Source organism: Nomascus leucogenys, chromosome 7b (assembly GCF_006542625.1).
Source record: "Nomascus leucogenys isolate Asia chromosome 7b, Asia_NLE_v1, whole genome shotgun sequence".
Classification (NCBI taxonomy): Eukaryota; Metazoa; Chordata; class Mammalia; order Primates; family Hylobatidae; genus Nomascus; species Nomascus leucogenys.
The window spans coordinates 94983686-95010552 of NC_044387.1; the positions used below are offsets into that span (position 1 = coordinate 94983686).

Here is a 26867-nt window from a genome sequence, read left to right on the forward strand (position 1 = left end):
GACACAGGGCTTATTGAAGCAAATATTATCTCAGGATGCTAATTGCTATGTAATTTTTCAGTTTTAAAAGGTCTATAAGAGTTCGTAGGAGGAGACGCATTCCTTTAAACATATTGGATTCAGTCACATGTGCCTTGTCACTGTTGCCTTGTGAGTGAAAGCTGTTAAAGTATTTTCTTAGTGCAGTAAGACAGTGACAAATATAATAGGAAAGGAAAACTATGCCTAAGGAAAGTGTAATACTTTTGAGATAGATTTCTCACGTACCAACGTCCTTGTTGACAATATGGTCTCATGTTTGGTATTTTCACTTTCTAAGTTTCAGATTTAACAAAGACACATTTTTAATATTCTCAAATATGGGAACAAGTGATGTCTGTGAATTTCTTTTGGAAGTAAGCATGTTTGCATTCATTATATTTCTGTTTGCTCCTGGCAGAATTCACTTAAGCAATGTTGGGAAACTTTTGAAATAAGATGTGGAAAGTATAGAAAAACGTATTCAGGTATTTCAGAGACACATCGAGATGATATAGTCTATAATTACCTCAAACTCTCCTGCTAATTCTCAAGGAATACAAATGACATATCTTGCTCTAATCTTTAGCACAAGAATATGTTTCCATGGTTTTCTTAAATACACACCAAATGAAGAAGCATATGTTTAATTTTCAGGTGCACAGTCCTCACCGTGGGTACATACACAGTAACAAATTCTTTTAGTTGTGGCATTTGCACATAATGCCAAACATGATATTATTTCCTTATAGTGTTCTTTTAAGTTACTTATAAAGGAGGGGAACTTGGTCTTTTACTAGCAAAAACTGCTTAACATTTACTATTTTTTAAAATGTTATTTTAAAAAATTACAGTTGTATAAGCTGATGTACAATAACATTGTAAAGGTTTTAGTTTTAAATGGTAGTTTTTGCTTTTAATTTGAGAGTGGTTGAAGGGTAGAAAATAGCATCTTGTTAAAGAACTGGCTTTTCTATTGTACGTCTGAGTTCATTGTTTTCTTAATGTTTAAAGTTTTCTCTGTGAATAGTTTGGTGGACTGAGTTTGTGCATCTGACCAATAATTAAAATACCTAAAAAGCATTCCAAAGCTTTTCCAAATACATTTATGGTAAAAATAGTTAAAAAAAATAGCAAAACTGAAAAAGAGTCAGAGTCTGGTTCTGTTTACCAAGAACTCTATCATGCATTTGCACCCAATTACACTGCAAAAAACAAGTTACTAATGCTCTGTTGTTGTTGAAGTAATCCCATAGGGTCATTGAAAAATTTTATGTAAACATTTCATTTAAAATTACTCACATCTTGTGAATGGCTTAGATTTTGAAATCATTAATTCAGAAATAGAAAAACAGTCCTCCCTTTATAGAAATGACTTACTTATATCATTTAAAAGTAAAACTTTCCCTCCTTATATTTGGAGATAGGAGTTGAGACCCATATAACATTGATGGGAAAATTGTTTTTATTAAAAAATCTTTCATGAATCCATTTTGTTTTCATTGTATTCATTTTTATCAAAATGTAAATACTTTAATCCCATTGAATTTTAAAGTCACATTCTCAACTAAAATATAAAAGTCTTACTGAATTTTGTTCAGTTATATCAAATTATTAAACACAATCACATAGAGTTAAGCAGCTATTAAAAGTCTAACAAAAACAAGGGCGCCGGCTTGAATTGTTCAATGTTTGGCAATAACTAAAAATACATAGCTATAACACTTATTTAAAAACAAAGTTGTTTTCCATATTTCCATCTTTGTTCCTAGAGATATAAAGTTTAAGAAAAGTAGATTGTGACTGTAACACGATCTCTTATTTGTTTTAAATTTGCACAGAGGAAAACTTAATATTCTAAACAATTAAATTTAGTATTCCAAACCATTAAAGTCTTTTAATGCTCTTATTTAAAAATTTTCAAAACTACGTATGTTGGTTAAATAGTATTTATATGTACAATCCTCCATTAATATGAGTGAATTTCCCACTGTAACTAATTATTTTCCCATTTTGTAACTATACTATAAGAAAATAGTTTTAAATCTCAAACTATTGGTTTTTATTATCTTTATAATTTTCCCCTTTTCCTTTCATAAAATTTACTGTGCAAAATTTGCTTTTGTATGATTTAATAGCATTGAATTACAAATCAAGGAATTTCAAAGTAGTTTTCATGTCTAGTATTATGAGATAATATATAACATATAAACACATTGGCAGTAAAGCTTCCACTTGCATGGTTTACTGTGAAAAAACAAATCACCTGGAATTAATATGAAATAGAATCCCCTAATAAATATTTTATATTCATTAAAAGAATCTTATCTTTCTCATGACTTTGCATAGCTAACCAAAATACAAACCTTTTCCATATGCCATCTTAATACAATGGTCATCATTTGTGTACCACACGCACACATATACACATACACACCAATGGCAGAGACACTTTCTTCTGAATTGACCATTTGCACTTGCACGCCCCCAGAGACTTAATCTTGCTGCTGATGAATATCCTCATGCCTAAGAATTTTATAGATAACCCAGTAGAAAATATTAAAAATCAAAAAAGCTAATGGGAAGCAGGCTCGGGAGATGGTGTCAATCTTCTTGGCCCGGTCGATAAAGACCTTCCTCATTTCATCAGGGCTTTTTGGCATTACCTGGGCAGGGTGGTTGGGGCCCTTTGGAGTCATGCCATCCTTTGCTTGTAGACATGGTCCCATTCCATAGGCTGTGAAGCTGAATCGGCTTTCCCTTACCTCATCATCCTGTCAAAGAAAAATGTGACAAGGCCCTTTAATAATAGAATAGAGCATGTATAACACGCATCTCAGAATCATAAACAATTTTATCATGGTTAATATTTACATTAATATAAGGAAAAGATAACCGAAGCGTATAAAGATGAATTGGTTTTTATTCCCTATTGAAGTTTTATTTATTCATCCTGCTGCATTGTAAAGATGTGCCCATTAATAAACGTGAAATCCCAAAGGGTATGTTTTAATGGGAAAACTAAATTCTGATATTTTCTACATATTGCTTGAATATCTAAATTTAAAAAAAAACAAGATAAAATCTATTGTGTTACATGTTCATAAACTAGATTTTTTTTGCATTATTTGTTTAAATGGATACATGTGTGATGTCGAAGGGGAACATACCAGGATCATTGACTGAATTTTTCTTTCTCATGGAGACAAACCTTTTAAAGCTTTTTCTTTCAATTCGAAGTCAATTCCTCAGAAAATACAGTCTAGTTCAATAATACTGCTTGGTTTATGTTATTCTCCCTTTATGCTACGTTTCTGTTTTACGCTAACCTTTTTGGAATACTTAGAAGATGGTCATGTATTCTAGTTTATATGCGACTACCTTTCAGGCACATTGGTTGGGTTGAAATTATGAATTATATCTGGCAGAAGTTTATTTCATGTTAAGAACATAAACTTTTCATAAATTTATTACTATGTTCTTCTAAAAAGTATCATTTCTTTTAAATGTGGCAAACTGAAGAGAATTTTCCATGTTTGTAAATGAAGGGACTTAAAGAAAAATTTAAATAAAAAATTATTTAATAATATATGATAAATGAAATATACTTGAGAGAAATATAGTATTTAATAACATAATGCAAATTATTAACAATTTACTTTAATACATTTATTTAGAATGTAATGGTAACTGGCTACCAATGAGTAAGGGTTTATTTGACTACTAAATTGAAGGTCTAAAAGATGAGGAGACATTTAATAAAGTTGTTATATCTCTCCTATGATAATGCTTTTTCATAATAATATAAAAGATCAAATAATTGGCTTGAACTCTTGAAAATTATGGGCCAGGCACAGTGGCTTATGCCTGTAACCCCAGCACTTTGGAAGGCTGAGGCAGGTGAATCACAAGGTCAGGAGATTGAGACCATCTTGGACAATATGCTGAAACACTGTCTCTACTAAAAATACAAAAATTAGCTGGGTGTGGTGGCACATGCCTGTAGTCCCAGCTACTCGGGAGGCTGAGGCAGGAGAATCGCTTGATCCCTGGAGGTGGAGATTGTAGCGTGCTGAGATCGCACCACTGCACTCCAGCCTGAGCGATAGAGTGAGACTCCGTCTCCAGAAAAAAAAAAGAAAATTATGTTGGTTCTTTGAAAGTAGCTCCTCAATGAATAATATATTATAAAATATGAAAGTGAAAAAATAGAAGTTATTATGTATTCTAAAAATGAGAAGATGACCAAAGTTGATGCAGTAGGGTATAAGATAGTTATTTTGGGAATCATGAAAGTAATGTGATTCCACCTGCAAAACAAAAGTATATGATTATTGGAAAATATTCCAACTGTAAGATGTATAAGCCATTGAGTTTTGAGGACGCAAGTTTGAAAGAAAAACTGACAGTCCAAACTACCTGAGACTACTGTTGTAAGCTTGCAAAAATTGAAAATCGATTTTCCACTATTCTTTAATAAGCATGTTCATTTAGCCTACCATTTCTTTGGCGTCCATGAAAATTTTAAGGCAAATTTATTATTTGCCTTAAAGTTTCCCATATCCTACAAATTAGAATTAAATTGTTCTTATGTAAGTGCTAAAATAGCATCCTTATAACTTAGAAAATCATGCTGGTGTTTGCATTTCTAAAGGAAAATGTAGGTTACCCAGGTAATTTGCACTATTTTGTGTAAAAATCACCTGAATATTGAAGTATAAAATAGGCTTTTAAACTATAGCAACCTATGTGTTAAAAAACATCTATCTCAAAGTAAGACAAAATATAACTTCTCAGTGAGCATTTCCAGTGAGGTGTTGACATGTTAATTGAAGCAGTTGAGAAATCCATTATCAAAATGCTCAGATATCAGGATTCTAGCTGATGTGCTTAGTAAAGCAGAATTCACTGACTACCTTTCTAATGATCTGTTCTGAATAACTTATTTTAAAATCTTTAGAGACCTTAGCTGCTCATCTCAAAACAAAAATAATCTATTTAAAATTAACATATTAGTGAGCGACCGAATTTTTCTCAATTGTATCTTTCCACATAGCTGAGTGTGAGTAAAGAGTTAACACCCAGCCTGGGCTGTTACAGTAGTGCTGAGAACGACCCCTGACCCCTGATTCCTAAAGCATCATTTCCTTGAAAACAATAGAGGTAAGCTACAGGGGGAATTGGACTCGGCCTTATTTACTGGGAGGGGCTGCACCTGCACTGGGGGAGCTGTGCATTGGCCTGAAGGCCTTTGGCCCATGTGACTAGATGGTATACGAGTGTGGTTTGGAACAAAGGCTGTGATTCCCTGTGTAAAGGCGACCATATACACCCTGACTTTTGTCCATGGCAGCTGTACCTATGTATCCTGTATGATGAGGGGCAAAAGAAGCTGTGCTCTTGAGAACCTGCTGAGCCTCCTGTGCGAGGCAGATGCTGGAGGCCTGATGGGTTTCCTGCCTCACATCCTCCTAGGAGGCTGAGTGAACATAAGGTTAGATTAAACCCTGTGGGTGTTCTGAGAGTCTGTATGACAACTGGAACCTCAAATATCAGCAGTGGTGGACAGAAGCTGCCCAGGCTTTCAGATCCTTTGAGACTCAATATGGCCAAATGTTCCAGGAGGGAGTTCTGAGGAGAATCTGATGCTGATCCAACCCGGTTTTGAGGTAGCCAAAGTGCTACAGAAAATAACATGCTGAATCTTACTGTTGGAACATGGATCGCACAGGTTTATCCCCCGCTGAATTAGCAGATGGATGGTCGGTGAGATAAAACTGAGGGGAAAGTGGCTCAAGAGACAGTTAATTCCTTGTTTCCTATTAATTAATAATTTCAGGGGCTGGGGGCGGAGGCTCACGCCCATAATCGCAGAACTTTGGGAGGCCGAGGCAGGTGGATTGCTTGAGTGCAGGAGTTGGGGACCAGCCTGGCCAACATGGTGAAACCCCATCTCTACCAAAATTATGAAAAATTAGCCAGGTGTGGTGGTGGGTGCCTGTGGGCCCAGCTACTCTGGAGGCTGAGGTGGGAGGATTGCCTGAACCGGGAAGCAGAGGCTGCAGTAAGCTAAGATTGTGCCACTGCACTCCAACCTGGGCGACAGAGTGAGAGATCCCATCTCAAGAAAACAACAACAACAAAAAAAAAACGGGTGGAACAAACTACTCGAGGGAAAGACACACAGCCAGTAAAGCAAGCAGCTTCATGACCTGAGCTCAAGGTGAAAACAAAAGCCCAGTTGGTACTTAGAATGACACTGCACTTAATTTTAATCTTCCCTTCTGCAACTGCAGGCAAGTGACCCTGCAATCTAGTGACTACAGTGCAGCCCTGTTCCATAAAAACATAATGTGAGCCACAAATAAAAGCCATGTGTATGATTTTAATTTTTACATTAACTACATTTAACAAGTTAAAGGAAACAGGTCAAAATAACTTCAGTTTGAAAAAAATTAACTCAGTATGTTCACAATATCTTTTCAACACTTATTGAAGTAAAAATTGAGATAGTTTTCATTCTTTATTTCATACAAAGTCCTTGAAACCTGGCGTGTGTTTTACATTCACAGCACGTCTCAATTCAGACTCTAAAGTTCTAGTGCTCAATAACCACGAGGCTAGTAGCCTCCAAATTGGACAAAGCATAAAGAAGCTGGGTCACTTTGCTAAGAAGTGGTAGCGGTTCTCTAGGGAATCCGTGCTTTCCTACATCTTTAGTGTAATTGACTAAGGAGCTAATAACATATTTTTGGATGCCGTAGTGTGAAAAGTAATGTTTGGTGTGAATGCTAATCCCCAATCTGCTGCAGTGTTACCATTCAGGAATTACTGGTAGGTGTAATGTCAATGACTCTTTTGGAGTAGGTGAAACCTGGGGTGGTATAAATCTATGTTGAGGGCTGGGTGTGGCAGCTCACGCCTGTAATCCCAGCACTTTGGGAGGGCAAGGCAGGCAGATCACCTGAGGTCAGTAATTCGAGACCAGCCTTGCCAAGATGGCGAAACCCTGTCTCTACTAAAAATACAAAAAAAATTAGCCAGGCATGGTGGTACATGCCTGTAATCCCAGCTACTCGAGAGGCTGAGACAGGAGAATCACTTGAACCCAGGACATAGAGGTTGCAGTGAGCCAAGATCACACCATTGCACTCCAGCCTGGGTGACAAGAGTGAAAACCCCATCTCAGAATCAATCAATCAATCAATCAATCTCTGCTGAGAAGGACTGACTGATGCTCTCACTGCTGTGAAATGTAACACCTCTACAGAAGAGTAGATATGTTAAATATAGCAGCAAATCTGGGGTGGCCATATGACAATCAGAAAGAAGCCTATCCAAACCATATTCCCCGACCAAAACTTGGGTAAGCACTGGGTTAGGAGAGTCCTTAGGCTTGTGGCCCTTATTCTGGGAAGGCAGGAGGGTATTTAGATTCATGGGTACATTAACTCTTGCAGCTGCTATACTGGGTTTTACCGATGAGAAGAAAATCTAGGCTGTTCAGAAGACAGATCATGACCAGAGGTACATCTATAAGCTCTCTTTAGGTGGCTGTTGAGACACAAAAAGAACACAGCAAAAATTGACAGGATTTCTGTGAACTATTTCCCGGCACATTATCGCCTGCTGGGAGGACGGAAATCTGTTCCAATTTTGGCAGCAGACTCCCCTAAGGAACCCTGTTAGATCTGTTCCTTTCAGCTCAGAAGTTAAATCCCACGGTGCCAATGGGGATGGAAACAAAAGGCACTGACATAGGTTGCTAAATTTACTCCATCAGTTAAGGCAGCTGAAACAAAACAGACTGACTCGAAGGCCAGGAACTCCTTGCCCAGTTCTTAATGGGGCTCTATGGCTGTGCTATGGTTAAAGATGAATTGTCATGGGGGTAGTGAACACAGCTGCTCGCAATTATCTGATGCCAGAGCAAAATATGTGGTAATATGCTGGGGAACAGGAAAGCAATATAAAGAGTCAAAGAGAAGCTGCTTGAGCAGGGAAGGAGGCAAAGGATCAGCTATAGTAGTAGGTATCATGGTCACACTAAAAACTGTAGGTAGGAGAAAACAGAGTAAGATATACTCAGTAGGTGGCACTGCCTTTAACCAAATGTAGGATTGGAAAGGATGTGATACATAGATGAAGGATCTTGGCATCTCTGGCTTGAGCCTAGTCCTGGCAAGTCATTCCTTAGCCCAGTTTTAATTGGATGTAATAAGATGGGAGCCCTTAGAATTGCCTAAATCTTCCTTTGTATGAAGATTACAGGAACTCTCAGCTCTGATTAAGGGAATGGCGCAGGGGTGGTAGTTTTCATTAATTCCCTCCAGAATAGCCTGTCTGGCCTATGATAAAGCTAGATGGATCCTACAGGCTGACTGCTGACTATTTGGGTTCAGTAAAGAAGTTTCTCAACAGCCTCCACCATGCTGGCTGGATGTGGTGAAAACTATTCAAGAGTTTTGGATGCAAAACTCTATCCAAGAGTTCAGGACAGCGATGGCTGGTTGGATTTGATAGACTTGACTGATGCTTTGTTTTTAGTCTCACTGGTAAAAAAAAAAAAATTCAAACACAGCATGTCTTCATGTGAGGTGGACACAATTATAATCTTACTGTCCATCCCTAAGGGAGCCTAAATTCTCCAGTATGTTGTCACAACCGGATAAGAAACAATTTGGTCCAGATCATTGTTAAAAGTAAGTTGTTTAATAAATGATAGTTTCCCTGACCAAGCAGAAAGTCAGGGAGAGTTTGGAAACTAGTGGCACCTGTGACTAGGTACGGGTGGCTAATTAATCCAGATAAGGTGTAAGGTCCAGCCCCATGAGTCCACTTACAAGGCATTACCTTGTCTGAGGACATTAGCTACAAGTCACAAACATTAAGGGACAAACTGCTATTTCTTTTGCGTTCTACTATTCAAAAAAATAAGAAAGAAAAAGCTTGTGGCACTGTTAAAATTTTGGCAGGTACATTTTGGATTTCTGTTAGCCCCACTGTGTAAAGTAACCAGACTGAATTTCAAAGGGAAACTAAAGCAGACTGTGAGAGATCTAAAGCACGCAGTAGCCAAGCTGGTCCCTCTGAGGTCTTAAAATTCACTGATTGTGCAAGTATCTGCTGCTAAAACACACATAGACTGGAGTTTCTGGAAAAAGCTCAATAGTGGCACTCTAAGGTGGCTGCTAGGATTCTAGACTAGAAAATCCTCTGACACTGTCAGCAGGTATAATCTACATGAATGACAGCTTCTGGCATTCTCTTGAGTTCTGGTTAGAAATAGTCCCCAAGACCAAAGGAATCTGAAGGGCATCAGTCTATATTTGGGCCTGAGATACCTACCCCATCATGGGTGATGTCAAAAAGGCATTCCAGTCTAAGTGCCCTGACAAAATTAAAATAGTATATTCAAGACCAACTCAAGGGGAGTGACTCTGCTGAAGCATATCATGTCTATGTAAAAAAACCCTATGTGACAATGGGCCAACGATGGACCCTGCAGTTGAGCACCCAGAATGGTCTGAACCTCTTGACTCTCTTCCAACAGAGGCAAAACAGGCCATCTAGTTCACCAATGGAAAGTCCCATATGTGGTGAGAGCTTGTCCTGAGTATGAACAAGAGAAAACCTGTATGAAAATTGCTTTTGGCTTGAATCTTCCATAGACAAGTGCTAACACATAGCTGTAGATCAAATACCTAGGGTTCTTGCCCTTGGCTTCTGGAGGATTCAGTGGCTTTTGCCTGAAATTGACAGATATTCCGTCTTGGGTTTTGTTTACATTGTAACAAAAGCCATGGCTGAATATACTATCAAGGGCTTGGAACAAGGTATTTTTATATCAGCTTGGGCTTCTCAAATAGATCTCACTGAACAAAGCAACACATTTTAGCCCAAAATGCACAACATGGCCCAAGGGCACAGCATAGGAAGAGTACCTCATATCCCATCTGCCCAGAGAGCAAAGGCTTAAACAGATATTGGAATGGCCAATTAAAACATTTAATTACTAGAGATGAGATGACAAGGACATGGAAAGTCTGCATAGCCTTAATTTAGCTACTTAACTCTATGATTCTTGGTTTCTTATTCCAGGAAAATATTTATTATACTACCTATCAGTTCTTTTAGGGTGAGAGAAAATATATAAAACACCAGACAAAGCACTCAAATTGCTGCTATTATATTATTCATATTTTGAGTGTAATATTGCATTATTCTACAAATTGCACGAAGCACAATAGGAAAGAATACTAACAACAACTTGAATCATTTTACTATTAGATGTTTTAAACTCAGAGTAACCAAACTAGCACTAAAATACTATGTAAAATAGGCCTACCCAGTCACCTGTTCTCCAGGTGGCCTTGCATTTGTGCACTATTACACTAAAAGGTTAACCAACAGCATAAAAGTAAAAAGATCATTCACCCCTCAAGTCCTCACTGTCTTATTGTTACAATACATGGGTTTTGCCATGTGACTGCTAGAATTCCTTGCAAATCTAATTTATGGAACCAAAGAGTCTTTGTGTTTTAAATGTGTTCCATGAAAGATTGCAGATCATTTTGAATGTGCCCATGAGATGAGGCATGTGGAGTCATATCAGAGCCCTTTCAGAAACAGGATCTCAGCTCTGTGGGAAGGAAAGGAACAGACTTCTGTATAGGGTCCTGTCTGCTCTCACAGTAAGACAGGGGATGAGAGAGACCATGAGCCCCTGGTCCTTAAAAACATCAAGGGAATTTTTTTAATGACCTAAACAATAATTTTAAGCATGGATGAAGCTTTTCTTTTTTTTTTTTGAGAAGGAGTCTCACTCTTTCACCCAGGCGGGAGTGCAGTGGCACGATCTTGGCTCACTGCAGTCTCCGCGTGGGTTCACGCCATTCTCCAGCCTCAGCCTCCCGCGTAGCTGGGACTACAGGCGCCCACCACCTCGCCCGGCTAATTTTTTGTATTTTTAATAGAGACGGGGTTTCACCGTGTTAGCCAGGATGGTCTCGATCTCCTGACCTCCTGATCCGCCCGCCTTGGCCTCCCAAAGTGCTGGGATTACAGGCGTCAGCCACCGCGCCCGGCCTGGATGAAGTTTTCTATCAGCTTATTATTATTATTATTAGATTACTAAATTAGAAGAAGTACTGAAATATTTTATTACTAATTTCTCTGCTTTGCATTACCCAGTCATAAATTATCCTGTGTTTATGTATGCTTACATGTGCAGTGATATTCCTTATTGTAATTAGCACTCAAATTTTTTTGAGATAATTTAATTTTCTGGAAATAGCTTTAGCTTACATTCTTATGGATTACATGTCAAAAAAGCAAGGAATAAAAATATATCTAGAACTTTTGACTCAGAGACATTATGTGTCAGCCAATATTTAGTGGTCATAAAATTAAGGCCCTTGACAACATAAAATATAGCAAGTGGGCAAAATCACTGATTAAAAAGTTAAAGAAGTAGTTTAGTTTACCCACAAGTAAACCTTCTTACTATATTTCAAACAAGTTAGAAGGTAGGCAGTGAAGAATGGAGACAACCATTTAGCTACTGCACAATTCTTTTTACAGAAATATCTTTTTTCTATAAATTTAAAACTGACAAAAAAAAATTTCAGTCATTATGCTTCTATATCATACTGTGAGACTTTGTAGGTCTCTTTTCACTTTATTTCAATTATTATGCCAAGCACTGATTCATATAAAATGCAAGTTATAACTAGAAATATTAGAGACAGACAGAAAATAGAAGGGTACATACAGTCTTTGAATAAAATTGCTTCATCTCTGTCACCCAACATGATACTGTATATTAACACATGTGTGAGGCAAGGACTAATTTTGTATCTTCTTCTTAATCCTCAAAATTGACCAGAAAAAAGAAAACTTATGTGGATGTGAGAGTGATGAGGGCATGAGTATTGCCGTTGAGTGTGAACAAAACATTAAGCATCTAGAACAGCATGAAGTATTGATGATGTGAATTGCTGTAAGATATAACAGCATTAAACACATTATTTGCATCTTAATGTTTCTCCCTTAGTAGGTACCTTTGGGGCAATCTTTATACAATTAAAGTATTAAATAGATTATTCCAAATGTCTTTTTGTTAAATACTTTTTTGTAACTTTATTACCAAATAGGAATGTAAAAAAGGAAGGAAAATTAAATTGTTATTAATTCCTATTTATATGGTTTTTAAATGTGCAGATTATTTTAAATTGCTAATAAACAATGACTTATTTTTTTGGGAAAAATCATTGTCCTTTGAGAATATTAAAAACAGATGAAAAATGTGAATGAATTAAAATTGTTTTTCTAAAATATCAGTCTAAGATAAAATATTCAGTTTCATATATCTACACACATTTTTATATCATTTATAAATGGAAGGTCTAAAATAATGCAATTATAGATGAGGTTTAAAAAACACTTTGTTGTTGTAAGTCAATTGTTAATATAAAATTATTTGAAATTTCACTCCAGGAGAATCCTGCATTTATTATAGATGACATCTGAATTAGCTATTAATTAGCCAAGTATACACTTGGCATATTGAACTTAGATTCGGAAACAGTTTGGAGATTGATAAATGGTAAAATGTAAATTTTAAAAGATGAATGTTTTAGATGAAATATTATAGAAGACAGATAAGAAATCAGTGGAATGATTTATTTAAAAATCTATATATCTATATCTAGCATAAGATGTTAGATTCACTTACTGCCAACTTATAATTATGGAGTGACATAGGATATTACAATAGACATCATATGTTAAAAAGCAGCATTTCTATTTTAATTAACATCGAGATGGAAGTCACCCAAATGCATGTAAATTTGAACAGAGATTACATTATTTTATTAAATATTATTTTCCTGAACAGATTTTCAGAGAATATAGCTATAAGAAATAGCTGTGTTTAACATAAACTAAATATCTAAATATTTGTTTACAGGGAATAATTAAAGTCTTACAATTTTTGTCTTATTTGAGAGGATGCAATTTCAACTCCTGATAGAAGAGTGATTCAAACAGAATTTTGTTTGAATCTAAGTTATTGGGAAATAACTTTTCTTTGGGTATGCATGAAAGACATTTGTAGGAAACATTTTATCTATTTAAAGAACATCTTAGCTCTAGAATAGCATAAGCTGACCTGGAATGGAAAGATTATTGAATAATAAGTGTATATGGATGCCATATGGCTTTCAACAGTGAATCCTTCTCACTTTCATCAAAATAGTATATATGTACATTTGTGTTTATCCTTAGACTGTAGACTTGACAAATGCACAGGGCAGAAAATCAATTATTTATTATCCTTAGAAGCTATCTTGAATTATTTTTAAAGTAAGACAGCATATAAAAACATAAGCAAATAAAATAAAGTTTGTGTACAGATGGTCAAAATGCAGTCAATGATATCTTTATTTTTTCAAAAGATAACCTAGCAAAACATAAACTTGGTCAGGATTTCTTAAATCTAGAACTAAAGATACATTCCTATTTCATTTGCATATATAAAAATAATAAATAATCATCAGTAGGGAAACAGGCACTAGAATACTGTGTGCATATGTTTTCTTGCAGCAAACCATTGCACTATTACATTGCATTGTGGAGGAAGCTACATGAAATGCATTAAAGCAATCCCATTTCATCCGTATCTCTCAACAAATAACATGTTCAGAAATACCTTGGCGTGTCTTTTTAAGCCTCCAGGACTAAAGTAATGATATCATACATGGGAATAGCGACTCTAACCAAAATACTTCCATATCATGCATACAGACACACACACGCACACACACACAGCACTGGAGATAGCATCCATGACATGGTGCAGTGCGTAATCAGCACACAGCAGGCTGGGACAGTGTGGGGTGGGGAAATTTGGATACAAGAGCAAACTTGTGTTCTTTCACAATGGACGCAGGATTCTCTGGTACCTTCATAGAGGAAAAAGTAAGTTTAAAAAAGCTGTATACAATGACTAAGCCAATGCTGAGCCTAGTTAAAACTTTCCTAGGAATAATAATTGCATTAATGTAAGGTCCCCTGTTGTGACAAACTTTCTACAGTGAGACTATTTTATTTACTTTGCCTGTTCTGCCAAATTCATGAGTACTGAAGAAAATTCATGTAAACCAGTACTCATGACAATAAAGGGCACAGTACCAACATTGAGACTCATTTTGATTCTGTTTATTTCAAAATTTAGATTACTCAGAGTGTTTCTAAGCAAAATACATAGTTTTAAATGACAAATTTGATCAGCCCAGAGCATTGTTAGTTTAGGGAAATAGTTTTCAAAAAGTCAAAGAAACCAACCACCCCCAAATTTGCCCAATGCCTGAAATATTTTAAAAACGAATGGGATGTATAAACTTTCTTATGAATATATTGGTGTTATATTATTGTTTCTTCTATAAAAATAAGAATTTATTGACTTTCCATAAGATAAGCCTGTTTTTTCATTGGAGTTTTCATAAAGTAATATTTAATTAAATAGATACCTTTCACTCTATAGTTTCTATAAACATTAACTGTTTAGCTACTGGAGATATAATTATGTTGCTCTCCCAAAGAAAGATCAGAGAGTCTGCTATATAGTCTAATACCTACTTGTATCTATAAATATATATTGCAAACACTATATCTAATTATGTAATTTCCATGCAATGAAAAATTTTCAGTTAAGATAATCAAGTAAAAGCAAGTGGATCATGTGAAATTATCTTTCAGGGATGAAAAACAAAGGGAGAAGTGGGATGCTGGGAAATAAGATGTAAATTTTAGTAGCAAAGGACAATTGCTGAGTGATTACATATTATAAGAGAACTTAGCAAGTGCTTTAAAATAATACCAGGTCTAGACAATCTGTTATGAGGTTGAGATTACTGCAAGAATTATTTAACATTATGTCTCTTGCAGAGATGCTTACCTGCAGTGTACAATAGAATCATATGGGGAGCTACTTTTAAATATAGTTTACCCCAGAAATTAAGTTTAGTAGACAGAACTATTTGTGTGTGACTTCTCAGGCTAAATTCTTGGCTTCAATAGATTTCTATTTAATTATTGCATACTATATTATGAACCCCCAAGTTATACCACGTATGGACCCAAACTGTCTATTTTAGATTGCTTTCCTAATATTTAGTCATTATACTTGGACATGTGTCTTTGTGACCTCTTTTTATTTGATAATTTCAAAGGATGCTGCTGTCAAAACTAAATTGTTCACTTTCTATAAGTAATCTCAACATATTTTAACGTTTAGAATGGATTCTAAAGATACACAGAAGGCACAAAGCATTTTGTTGCCTTATTTTGAGGTCTCTTGTGCAGCTGCTTTTAGAATTTGTTTGTATAAATAAATTTTCCATTTATTTTCAACTAATTTTGTACAAGTATCTGAGTGTTTCTTCTATGGTGATTATTACAAGATATATGTGATATTTCTCTCTAACATATATTTTTAGATCATTTTGACCAATCAAATAGCTCTGTTAATACAATGAAGGGTAATATTTAAATATCCTTTTATTGATGAGAGAAGACAAGAATAAAGTTTTTAGAAAAAGAAAATACCCTTCTTAGCTGAAGGGGGATGATATTTGCTCAGCTTTCAATACAAAAGGGGCTGTGTTTCCCCACCAAACACTGCCTTGGTAGTGCAGAATATGCTATCTGCTTTTTACTGATGACCACATTCCTCTATTTAGAGTTAAGAAAGTCAATTACCATATCTGAGAAACGGTAAAACTTCTCCAGTGCAAAAGCTTCTGTCTGTGGGAAGGTAAAGTGGACCAAGAGGAATTGAGAAACCAGAGAATCAATTCATATATGATTAAATATAATTACACAATTGGTTGTAATTATATATACCATTTGAACAGACATACGTAGCAATTAATAGATTTTCACATATGCAAAGTATCTACCCCAACATATAAACTGAACTTAAAAAAAACTTTTTTCTTCATTAAATCATAATTATGTTTAATTACATTTGCTCCCTGAATATATCAAGTAATTATCAGAAAATAATAAGATATGATTGTTTTTGCATTTCTGCATTTTCCCAGAGTACCAATTGCTGGAGAAAATGAATGTTTCCCTCTTTCTATGAGCTAAAGAGGAAGGAGCATCAAATATTTTAATTTCACTTTTATATAAGGTAAAACTGAGTGAAGAGGCACTTTGGTAAAAATAATTTTTTGTTTTTGTTTTTTTTTTTTTTTTGAGACGGAGTTTCACTCTTGTTGCCCAGGCTGGAGTGCAATGGCACGATCTCGGCTCACCGCAACCTCCACCTCCCAGGTTCAAGCGATTCTCCTGCCTCAGCCTCCCTAGTAGCTGGGATTATAGGCATGTGCCACCACGCCCGGCTAATTTTGTATTTTTAGTAGAGATGGTGTTTCTCCATGTTGGTCAGGCTGGTCTCGAACTCCTGACCTCAGGTGATCCGCCCGCCTCGGCCTCCCAAAGTGCTGGGATTACAGGCATGAGCCACTGCGCCCGGCCTGGTAAAAATAATTTTTTAAAAGAAGGAACAGAATTGAGCATCTAAACTTGTCATCTAATACTTTTTCTACTGGATATTATGATTACTGGATGCGTGGTGGATGTAGGATACGTCTGAGCTTTCACAGTTTACCCATTTGGCCACCGGATGCACAGTACTTCTCTTTTCTAGAATTTACAGGATATGCTTGATACATTCTAAATTGTATAAGGAGAAGGAAAAAGGTAAAGAAATGGAAAATCAAAATGACAAAAAGCAAATCATAATGATAGGGAACATGCGTATTGCTTTACTTCTAATTAATGATACTAGAAGGGAAAGTGGTCTTTATCAGTTACTAATAACAAAGAAAGACCAGAGCGTCATCCCTGTGATACAACATTTGTACTGTCATTGTTGTTCAACCGGTGCCAGTTGTCATGAAAGAAAAGATGAGAAAGTAGGAGGTGGAGAGGGAGAGAGAAGAGGAAGAAAAAGACATAAAGGCAGAATGAGGAGAAATGAGAAAATGTAACAGACCAGTAGACCAGGGTGAGGTGAGGGAAGAAGATAAAGTTAATCTCCCCATCACAACATGTTTCAGTGTACAAAAGATATGCTTCTGTTTTCATAAAAATTTAATTAAATGCAAGTCTTAGCCTGTTTTTTGTTCATGTATTACTGAATCTCCCGATGCTGAATGCTGATGCTCTTTCCATGCTGCTGTTAATTGTGTGTTTATTGGAGCAGTGATGCTTTTGGGAGGGCCAATCAGAAATGATAAGTAAAGTTACTGCTTTAGAATATGTTTAATACTAAGTAGACTCAAGCACTGAGAGGTCAAAGCTTAGTGCTTTTTAAAGAAGTTTAATAAACACATAAATTGAAGTATAATTTATAAACCATAAAGAATCCTTAAAAATCGAAACCTTTAAATACTTAAAAATGCATACTATGTGAACTAGACTATTATCATTAAGGTTTATCTTTTGACTTAAATATGCCAGGATATTGGATCCTTGCCACAATTACACAAAACTTCGACATTATTGTCCATTGCTTTAAAAGACCATTTGCTTTTAAAATGTCTGTTGGCACATTTACATTAGAAGTAAATGCGTGGATCTGCGGTTGATAGAGGCTCTCTCTTATAGAAAAAGAAAGGGGATTGGTCAAAACCACGTGCATGTCAAGGAAGATGCCATTACAGTTCTGCACAGAGGAAAAACTTCATTTAGGGCATCGAAATCCAATTAGGGGTTTACTTCTGCAACTTTCTATGGTCTCTTCATGATGTTCTAAGTTTCCTCCTGGTTTCATCACTTATCAGATAGTAGCCAGGCAACAAAAGCACTTTATTGTGTTTCCCACAGGGTTTCAAAAGAAATGTCTTTAGCTCATGAAAATATGCATCAAGAAGAGACCACAGAGATTTGCATGTATTTATCACCATGGTATTAGTAAATAAGTAATATTTGATGGAAATAATGAAATGAATTAGCTCTGACAAAGGAACTTTAATAATTACATTTGACGACTTACATCAAGTGAAAACATTAGAAATACTCTAACATTGCAAGTAAGAAATGATATAATTCATTAATTAAAATAAAAAAGTGTCATTCCAGGAAGCACATTAAAAAGAACTGGATATAGGTCTCATGTCATCAGATATGCTGTTTAAAGTAGAGCTAGGTGTCATCGTTTTCTCCCTAAAGCTATTTTTGACACTTTTAGTTTGGATTGGAAAAAAATGAAAGGAATATTATATCATTTCATCCCCAGTCCCAATTGCCTCTCTTTTCATCTCTATTAAATACAACAAATTCACTTTCCAGTGAAAACTGGATTCTGCCAAACCCAATACATGTAATCACTTACCTTATTCTTTCTCTTTCGTCGAAATCTCAGAAGTTCTTTGTGTTGTCTTGATACAAAATTTACAGCTGCATACTCCAGAAGTGCTGAAAACACAAAAAGGAGGCATACTGCCATCCAAATATCAATAGCTTTGACATATGAAACCTAGCCAAGAGAGAAAGAGAGAGCAAGCAAATTCACTTATATTGTTACTTCCTTTGAGAACAAAACTGAGTTTTTCTGATTCTAAATTATGTCATTTATATATGTTTTAAAAAATAAAGAAAATGACAGTTTTTTCTTGAATTTTTCAGATAGTCATTTTTGTACATTTTATGTAATAATTATGAGTATTTTGTTCATTTTTTTCAAATTTAGGCAATAGCCCAAATACGATGAAAGGAAACATAAGATGAAATATCATTTTACCTTCAGAATAGTACAGTGCTTGAAAAGTATGAACATTGAAATACAGATAATGCTGTTGGCTTTTTAGTTCCATATTTTCATCAATTTTAAAAAACCTTTAAAATTGTATTTATTAATTCTGTTATTTTTCTTTCATTGCATTTATAAATAATATATGGTTATTTGCTATCTATTTTGAAATATGTTTAACTTTTATAAAGACATGTTATAAGAATAGTACAAAGGGGCCAGGCTCGGTGGCTCACCCCTGTAATTTTAGAATTTTGGTATGCCAAGGCAGGTGGATCACCTGAGGTCAAGAGTTCGAGACCAGCCTAGCCAACACTGTGAAACTCCATCTGTTTTAAAAATACAAAAATTAGCCGGGTGTGGTGGCGGGCGCCTATAATCCCAGCTACTCGGGAGGCTGAGGCAGGAGAATTGCTTGAACCCAGGGAGCAGAGGTTGCAGTGAGCCGAGATCCCGCCACTTCACTCCAACCGAAGTGAAAGAGTAGAATTCCGTCTCAAAAAAAAAAAAAAAAAATAGTAATAAGGACTATCAGCTTCTCCAGTTGTTAATATTTAACTACATTTATTGTTGTGTGTGTATGTGAGTGTATATATATATATTATGTGTGTATATATATATATATAAACTCAAATAGTTTGAGGGAATATATATATATATATGTGCGTGTATGTATGTATATACATATATATACACGCACATATATATATATTCCCTCAAACTATTTGAGTGTAATTTGTAGACATAACACCATACACTTAACAAAATCAGAAATTTAACATTTACAACATTGATAAAATCCTACCACCTAATCCTTAAATCCCTCCCATTTCACCAGTTGTCTCAAGAATGCCCTTTTTAATTTAAAAAACAGACTTTTTTTGTTATTTGTTTTCCAGCCCAGGATTTAATGCAGGATCATGTGCTGCATTTTGTTGTCATATCTCTTTAGTTTTCAGTGTGGGACATTATCTGTCTCTCCTTGTTTTTTTGTGGCATTGTTACTTTTGATGAGTACAGGCCAGTTATTTTCTAAAGTTTGCCTGATGTTTCCTCATTTACATTCAGATGATGGATTTTTAGTAGGAATTCCTTACCAGTGATTCCCTGTCCTCCACAGTGCATCATATCAGGAGGCACACAATGATGATCAATTGATGAAAGTAATGTCTGCTAGGTTGGTCTATTATAAAATTGCTAATCTTCCCATGCATGGAATATTTTGAAGCTATATAAGTATTCTGTTACTCTTTAAATTTTCACACACTAGATTTAACATTCGTTGATGATTTTTGCCTGAAGCAATTATTACAACGATGGTTACTCAGTGGTGATTTTCTAATTTCCTTATTCATCTACATTTATCAATTAGCATTCTACTGTAAGAAAAATTCCTGTCTTCTACATTTATCTGTTTATTCATTTGTTTATTTATATGTGTATAAACTTATGGATAACTATTTTCTTCCAAGTGATGTAATACGTTAACATCATTATTTATTTTGATGCTCACATTATCCTGGATTGGGCCATTAGAAGCCCCTAGATGTTAGCACATATATCCGTTTGAAAAGTCGCCCTCATTATTTGAGCATTTCCTCACTTGCTGGCACAAGATACCCCAGATTCATCTTGTACTTTTCCTGTTCTTGTCTTTGAGTCAGCCCTTTCTCTCAAGAACTCTTCTGTAGTGAAGATTGGTTTTTAGAAACCAAGATCTGGGCACTGGGTGTACTCACATCTCCCTAAGTGGTATCGTTTCTAGGCTCTCATAGTGGACAGAGCTAGCAATCACACACACACACACATATATTCACACACACACACATAAAATGTAGCACCTGTGTAAATTTCTCTATCATCTCTATCTATCCATCTATCCATCAAACATGAGCTTACATTATATCTCTAAATCTAACTCAACACCACAGGGTTCCCTTTAGCCTATACCCTTTCTATATATGCAAAATTTTTCTCTAAAAGTGGAAAACTTGACTCCCATTACCCTCAACATGTACTTGATCATTCACCATATTTGTGACTAACATCTCAATTCTGCCAACCATCTTTTCAGCCTCAGCACCTTAATATAATGGTAGAACCGGATACTGTGATCATTCACCTCATTTTTGGTTCTTATGAAGGTGCTTTTTGTGTGCAGATAGTTGTTGCATTTGGCCTTCCTGTTGGGAGGATTATGGCTGGAGGCTTCTATTTGGCCACCATTGGCCCCATTTGGTTCCTTGCTCCTGGTCCCATCCCCCAGTGGTCCCACTGGCCTTGGTCCTAACTAACTATTTATCCTGTTCCATAGGATCTGGCAATCTGGTAGCATCCTTGACTTTGGTTCCACCAGCCCCAGCCAGCCTCCTTGATTCTGACACCTGCTCAGCTATAGCCCTACAGGTCTTGCTGTGTCTTGTCACCTCAGAGGTAGAGAAGGGAAGAGAAGGATAAGAAAAAGAGTGGAAAAAACTGACAACTTTTAAAAATGAACACAAAGGGAAGAGACAGGAAGAGAAGAGTAAAAAGAAAAGCTAGGTCCGTATTTTCTAGAAATAGACTTGTACAGACCTAAGTCCCTTGGAAAGAGTAATTCAGTAACCTTTAAGCAACTGTTTTAATATTCCTCTCAGTTTAATTGGGCAGTGATTTGAGGTTGTAGCTGAACCCATAGCTTTGTATATGTCCATTGCTCAAGGTTGAAAATTTGCTTGAGTACTAGTTTCCCCTCTTATTATATACAGGTGCATATATTCCAGAGTTAAGGAAGCATATCTTGCAAGCAGTGTCAGCAAAAACATACCTTTTGTGGAGTAAGCATGAGATAATTCATTTTGTTTCATATTTTATATAGCCAATTAGATGTGTAAAATGCTGTCATTTGCCAAGTATTAGAAATAAAAATGAGAGATACTTATGTTTATGAAAGGTAAGATGTTTTTCCATCTTTCACTGGAAATGGACAATTAGCTACAAGTCTGTTTCCTTGCTATAAAAATAAATATCCTTACTTCCAAGAAGATGTGGATCTGGGAAAACAGAATGCCAGGCTGGGTTCAAGCTAATTTGCCCTACTTCTTTGGACCCATTGCATAATTATCTTAAGGATCAACACCCTACATTTTGAGAACTTGCCTGTCTTTGTGCTGTTTATATCTTCTGTATTCTTTCCTCTTTCATCTTCAATATTTAGTGTAGCTATTTTTATGAAACGTTAGCCTGTGGGAATTTTGAACAGATTTAGATAGCAGTTTTAAAGGATAAGTGGCTCAACATTTGGGGGAAAGTTAGAGTGGCAGGAGTGGTAAATAAAGTAAGGAAAAAGCTCTTTCTCATTTTTCCCAGCAGGTTCTTCAGTTCTCAGGCCTCAGGCTAGACTTTGCCCAAATCTGGTTCAGAATCCCATGGTACCTGTGCTGACTTGCTGTGTTACCCTAACACATTGCACTGGAATTGTTATTCCTTGTTTTTTTTTTTTTTTTTTTCCTGTTTGTACTGTGAACTCTTTGAGGGCAGATGACATCTCTGTTTTGGTCACCATCACATCAGTGTTTGTCACATGTACATATTTGCTGAGTGAATGGACAGATAAATGAAGGCATTAAATGGTAAAATACAGGCGTAGGGGGAGAAATTGAATCATAGATGACATATGGAGCTTCACTTTCTGGAGGAACACTTTCTTAATGCCTTCAATTGGGTTGATTTTCTTTTTGAAAGAGTTTATTTCTTGACACTCGGAAGGGTGTCAACTTACATACAAAGCATTTCAACAAGGAAGCACTCTGCATCTCCTCCTGCATCTTAAGTGTGACTTCTACTGATCAGAATCATCTCCACTGGGCAAAGAGCAGTGCATCTCACTTTATTCCATTGCTGTATCAAATGTCCATCTGTTTGCAAGTATAGATTTAAATCTCATAAATTCTGTAATTTGGCCAGAAATTTCTGGCTGCTTCCAAATATATACAGTCCTGGAACAAGTAATATGGCTTTCAAAGATGCTGTCTCAAGCCACATTATTCCTGAACGAATATGACTCATAAAGTATATGTGCATTCTTGAGCATCCTGAATCCATAATGACATGAACCACAGAAATTACACCAGAAATATAATTTCCAAATTAATTCAATGAGTGTTTTCAGTGACAACAAATATATGGAAACATCATTTGTGCCTGCCAGGGTTCTGCTAATTGTGAACAGCTTAAGAGCATTGAGCCTAAAGGCCTACTTTCTTCATCATCTCTTCGACCCCCTTCACCAATTTCAAGTCTGTTTCTCCTCCTCCATTCTAGCTTCTCCGCCAAGTACAGCAAACACAGGGCGTGGGAAGTTTGGAACTTTGGGGCTAGTAACTTTAAAATAAAGACAGCAGTTCTTACTTCAATGCATTCACAACACACTCATGACACACAGCACACTCCCCATGGATTCAGAGTCATTACCTTCTTTGCTCCCCCTCCTGCATGTCGCCCTTTTGGGCAGTATCGTTCCAATCTTGACCACCTTCCCAAAAGACCCATTGTCCACTGGAACCCTAGTTGTATATTCCGGAAGAATCCCTCCTCGGTATAACTCTCTGAATACAAGTGTCTATGGAAATAAAACCTAAAGGTTTACTGATGAGGTGCACTGGTCAGGGGACCTTTGTCCCAGAAACCACTCCCAAGCCATCCTGCCAAAGAAAGCTTCCTTCTCAGGGGATGCCCTTTCCATGGCTTCTGCGACCTGTGTTCTCTGGGTTTCCCTCCCTCCACTCCACCCCGTCGGCTTTGTGGATTCTCTTTCTTTTCCTGAGCTGCTTAGGGAGATGGCCTGGGCCCTTTTCTATTCTCACTGGGACATGACTCACTAATCCATCGTATCTATCCCTATGGATTCAGTTCCTCTTCTGTGCTCATGATCCCCAAATCTCTATTTCCTGACTACAGCCCCCTTTATCCAGGTTCTTCCTTCACAGCACTCTGACTGTCTCCCACATCTCAAACTTAATTTGACTAAAAAGGAGTCAAGAATCTCTACCAGACTATCCCCTCCCCCACCAAAAAAAAAACAAACAAAAAAACAACAACAGCAAATATGCACAGCTCCCGTCTCTTCTCATTAAGAGACTCCACTCTGCAGTTGTTCATCCCCAAATCTAGGAGGCTTCTCACTCTCTCTTTTCAAAGATTCAGCCCCGTTAATTATGTTTTCTTTCCATTTCTCAAGATTATCCATTTCTGTTCTTCCCGATACTGCCATCACACTGACTGAAGCCACAGTGTGTCCTAGTCCCTCAGCTCTACCCTTGACACAACAGTTAGGGATTTTTAAATGCAAATGTGATTGCACTGCTTTAGGCTTACAATTCTTCATTTGCTTTCTGTTAATTTAACGTTCAAAATCTGTTTTATGGGGTATAAAGCCCTTCATAATTAGCCCTTCAGAATAATTCATATTAACCCTTCACGTAAAGCCTAGCTTTCGTTTTTGTTTTTTATTCAACATTTACTGAATGCCAGTGATGAACCCAAGTCCTGTTGTTAGGTGTTATAGGTATAGAGATGAGAAAGACAGACAAGCTCTGTTATTAATGGAGCTTATACTCAAGTTAGAAAAACATACAATAAAAGCAAACACATACATAAGATAATTTAAAAGAAGTGTTGTAAAGAAAATGTGGGAGGGTAATGACTGGGAGAAGTGGGCTATGTTAGATGGTGGTGGCCAGGGAAGACCTCCCTGTGGAAGGAATAATTACCACCTTATGCCAGTTTCTTACTTGCTTATTATGTAGTAGCTATATTTCCCTTCTTTTAGTTTTTGAAACCTGAAAGCAATTGACAAGCTCCACTCTGCCTCGGCTGCTTTGTATTTTTATTTATTTATTTATTTATTTTTTGCTATTAGTTTTGACTGGAACCCTCCTTCTTTGGGTAACTGCTGTTCATCCTGCAGGTCTCAGCTTGTAAGCTACTTCCTCAGGGAAACTATCCTCAAATGCCCAGGCCAGAATAATGCATCTCAGCATCCCACTTCCACTTTTTTCATAGGTCACTCATTACAACTATAATTATATTTATTTTTGTGGTAGATCCTGTAAGATGTCTGCTGGCTAGCACCACTTGAATGCCCCACCGTCAGTTAATTATTCTATCCTGAAATTTTTAAGTGCTTTCCACTTTCCAAAAACTTTGGTTAGAAGGATGCAAAAATTAGTATGTCCATGAAGATTTGAAGATGAGATGTCTATACTAATATGTTAACAAAATATGTATTGATAGCAAATACCAAATAACTGCATTGTATCATTGATTTTATCTCACTGTACTGACATTATCCACTTATATATCTTCTGCTTTTAGGCTATTACATTCCATGAGCTAAGACAAAGGCCAGACCTTATGCATTTTTGTATCTCTAGGATGCAGCACAGGGTTCTTTATGGCAAAGGCTCTCAGTTAGGTTGACTCCTGAGTACTGACTTGTAATCACTGGCCATTTATTATTAGAGAAATAATTATATTAACTAATATGCCAGGAAATGTTCTTAATACAGTAATGTCCATACGGTTAACACTTAATCCCCACAGCAATAGAGGGAATAATCCTTATTTTAAAGATGAGGAAACAGTTGCAGTGAAATAACTTGCTTAAGGCCACATGGCTACCAAGTTGCAAAACTAGGATTTGAATATAACTCATATGGTTCCAGAGCTCATGAACTTAACTACTATTCTATATCACCTAGTTATTAAGCTGCTTCCATTTAAGATACCACTGCAAATCAACAACTGTAAACAATGTAAATTGGAATTCCTCTCTGTGTCTTAAAATTTCAGGCTGTATAAATTTCATCTGATATTTAAGAGTAATGTCAGTGCACAAAATACATACTGTAAGATCCTCCATATTTGCTAGGTTTGATCCTAAAATCTGACAGTCAACTTCCTAGTAGACAACATATGAAAAGAAATGGTCATTATATTTACTAGATGAAAACAAACTAGTTGCTCAGGTGAAGCAAAACTATTAAGATAAGAGAAATATTTTATCCTTTGAAATACCATGTATGTCCCACAGCAGTATTAAATATACTAAAGTTGTTTATGAGCCAGGAGACAGGAGACTATTGTTTACTTGCCATGTAACAATCCAGGAAGAGACCAGCTTGATAAATGATCAGTTGAGTACACAAGCTAGGTTATTGCAAGGCCTAGTCTTTTTCATTCTAAAAAAAGTTTTATAATTTAGGAAAAGGAATATAAGTACCATATGTTCTGTAGATTTCTTATACTTTTTTTTCCCCAAGAAATTATGCAGTTTTTCTTTTTTGTAAAATTATCATTAGAAATAGAGAAGGCCTGCCTCTTGAATCTCAAATAAGAAAATATATATATATATACATATATATATACATATATATATATAAAATTGGATTTTATTGCTGTCAGTCATCTTGGTTATTAAACACGGAACCAAGTCACTTTGGCTCTGAGAAGCAGTCATGTTCAGGGAGCTTGCCTAACCATGAGATTTCTCTGTATCTACCCCTCCAATGACATGAGGGGCTTGGCATAGGGAGGATTCAAGCTAGGATACAATGCAAGTAGCAAACAACCACAAAATTTCACTGGCTTGAAGAAACAAAGGTTTATTTTGCTCTCATACTGCATGTCTACTTTGAGTCAAATGCTGACCCTGGAATGGTGTTGTCATTGCTATCCTCACTCGTAACACAGCAGCAGAGGAAAACCAAGTCTTTGGTGGTTCTCACATTTGGTCATAAAAGTACCAGACTGGTAGTGGCACAGGTTGCTTCTGCTCAAAGTTCATTAGCCAGAACTACTCACAGTCAACCCTGATCTCAAGAGCACTAGGAGATGTAATCCTACCACATGTCTAGAGGGGAAAGCGGCCTTCGTGGCACAGAGCATTATGATAACGCCAGAGAAAGTCAGGTGGGAGCGATTTCTATTTGTCCTTCTGAAACAAGAATCCTCATAAGCACAGAATTGAGGAACTTGTAGATTATGA

The 26867-nt window shown here is 36.3% G+C and overlaps 1 protein-coding gene across 2 annotated transcripts in view; it reads right to left on the bottom strand.

Annotated features, from left to right (window-relative positions):
• Nucleotides 1–1509: 1509 nt before the first annotated feature.
• GLRA3 (glycine receptor alpha 3) overlaps nt 1510–26867 on the bottom strand; it is a 176727-nt gene continuing 151369 nt past the window's right edge. The window contains exons 8-10 of one of the 2 annotated variants that reach the window (XM_003257993.4): nt 18425–18568; nt 15781–15825; nt 1510–2792 (exon numbers count right to left, since the gene is read on the bottom strand). In XM_003257993.4, the coding sequence (XP_003258041.1) occupies nt 2514–2792; nt 15781–15825; nt 18425–18568 (468 nt within the window). In that variant the 3' untranslated portion in view covers nt 1510–2513. The remainder of the gene's footprint in view (nt 2793–15780; nt 15826–18424; nt 18569–26867) is intronic. The other variant, XM_004088566.3, reaches the window with a different exon arrangement.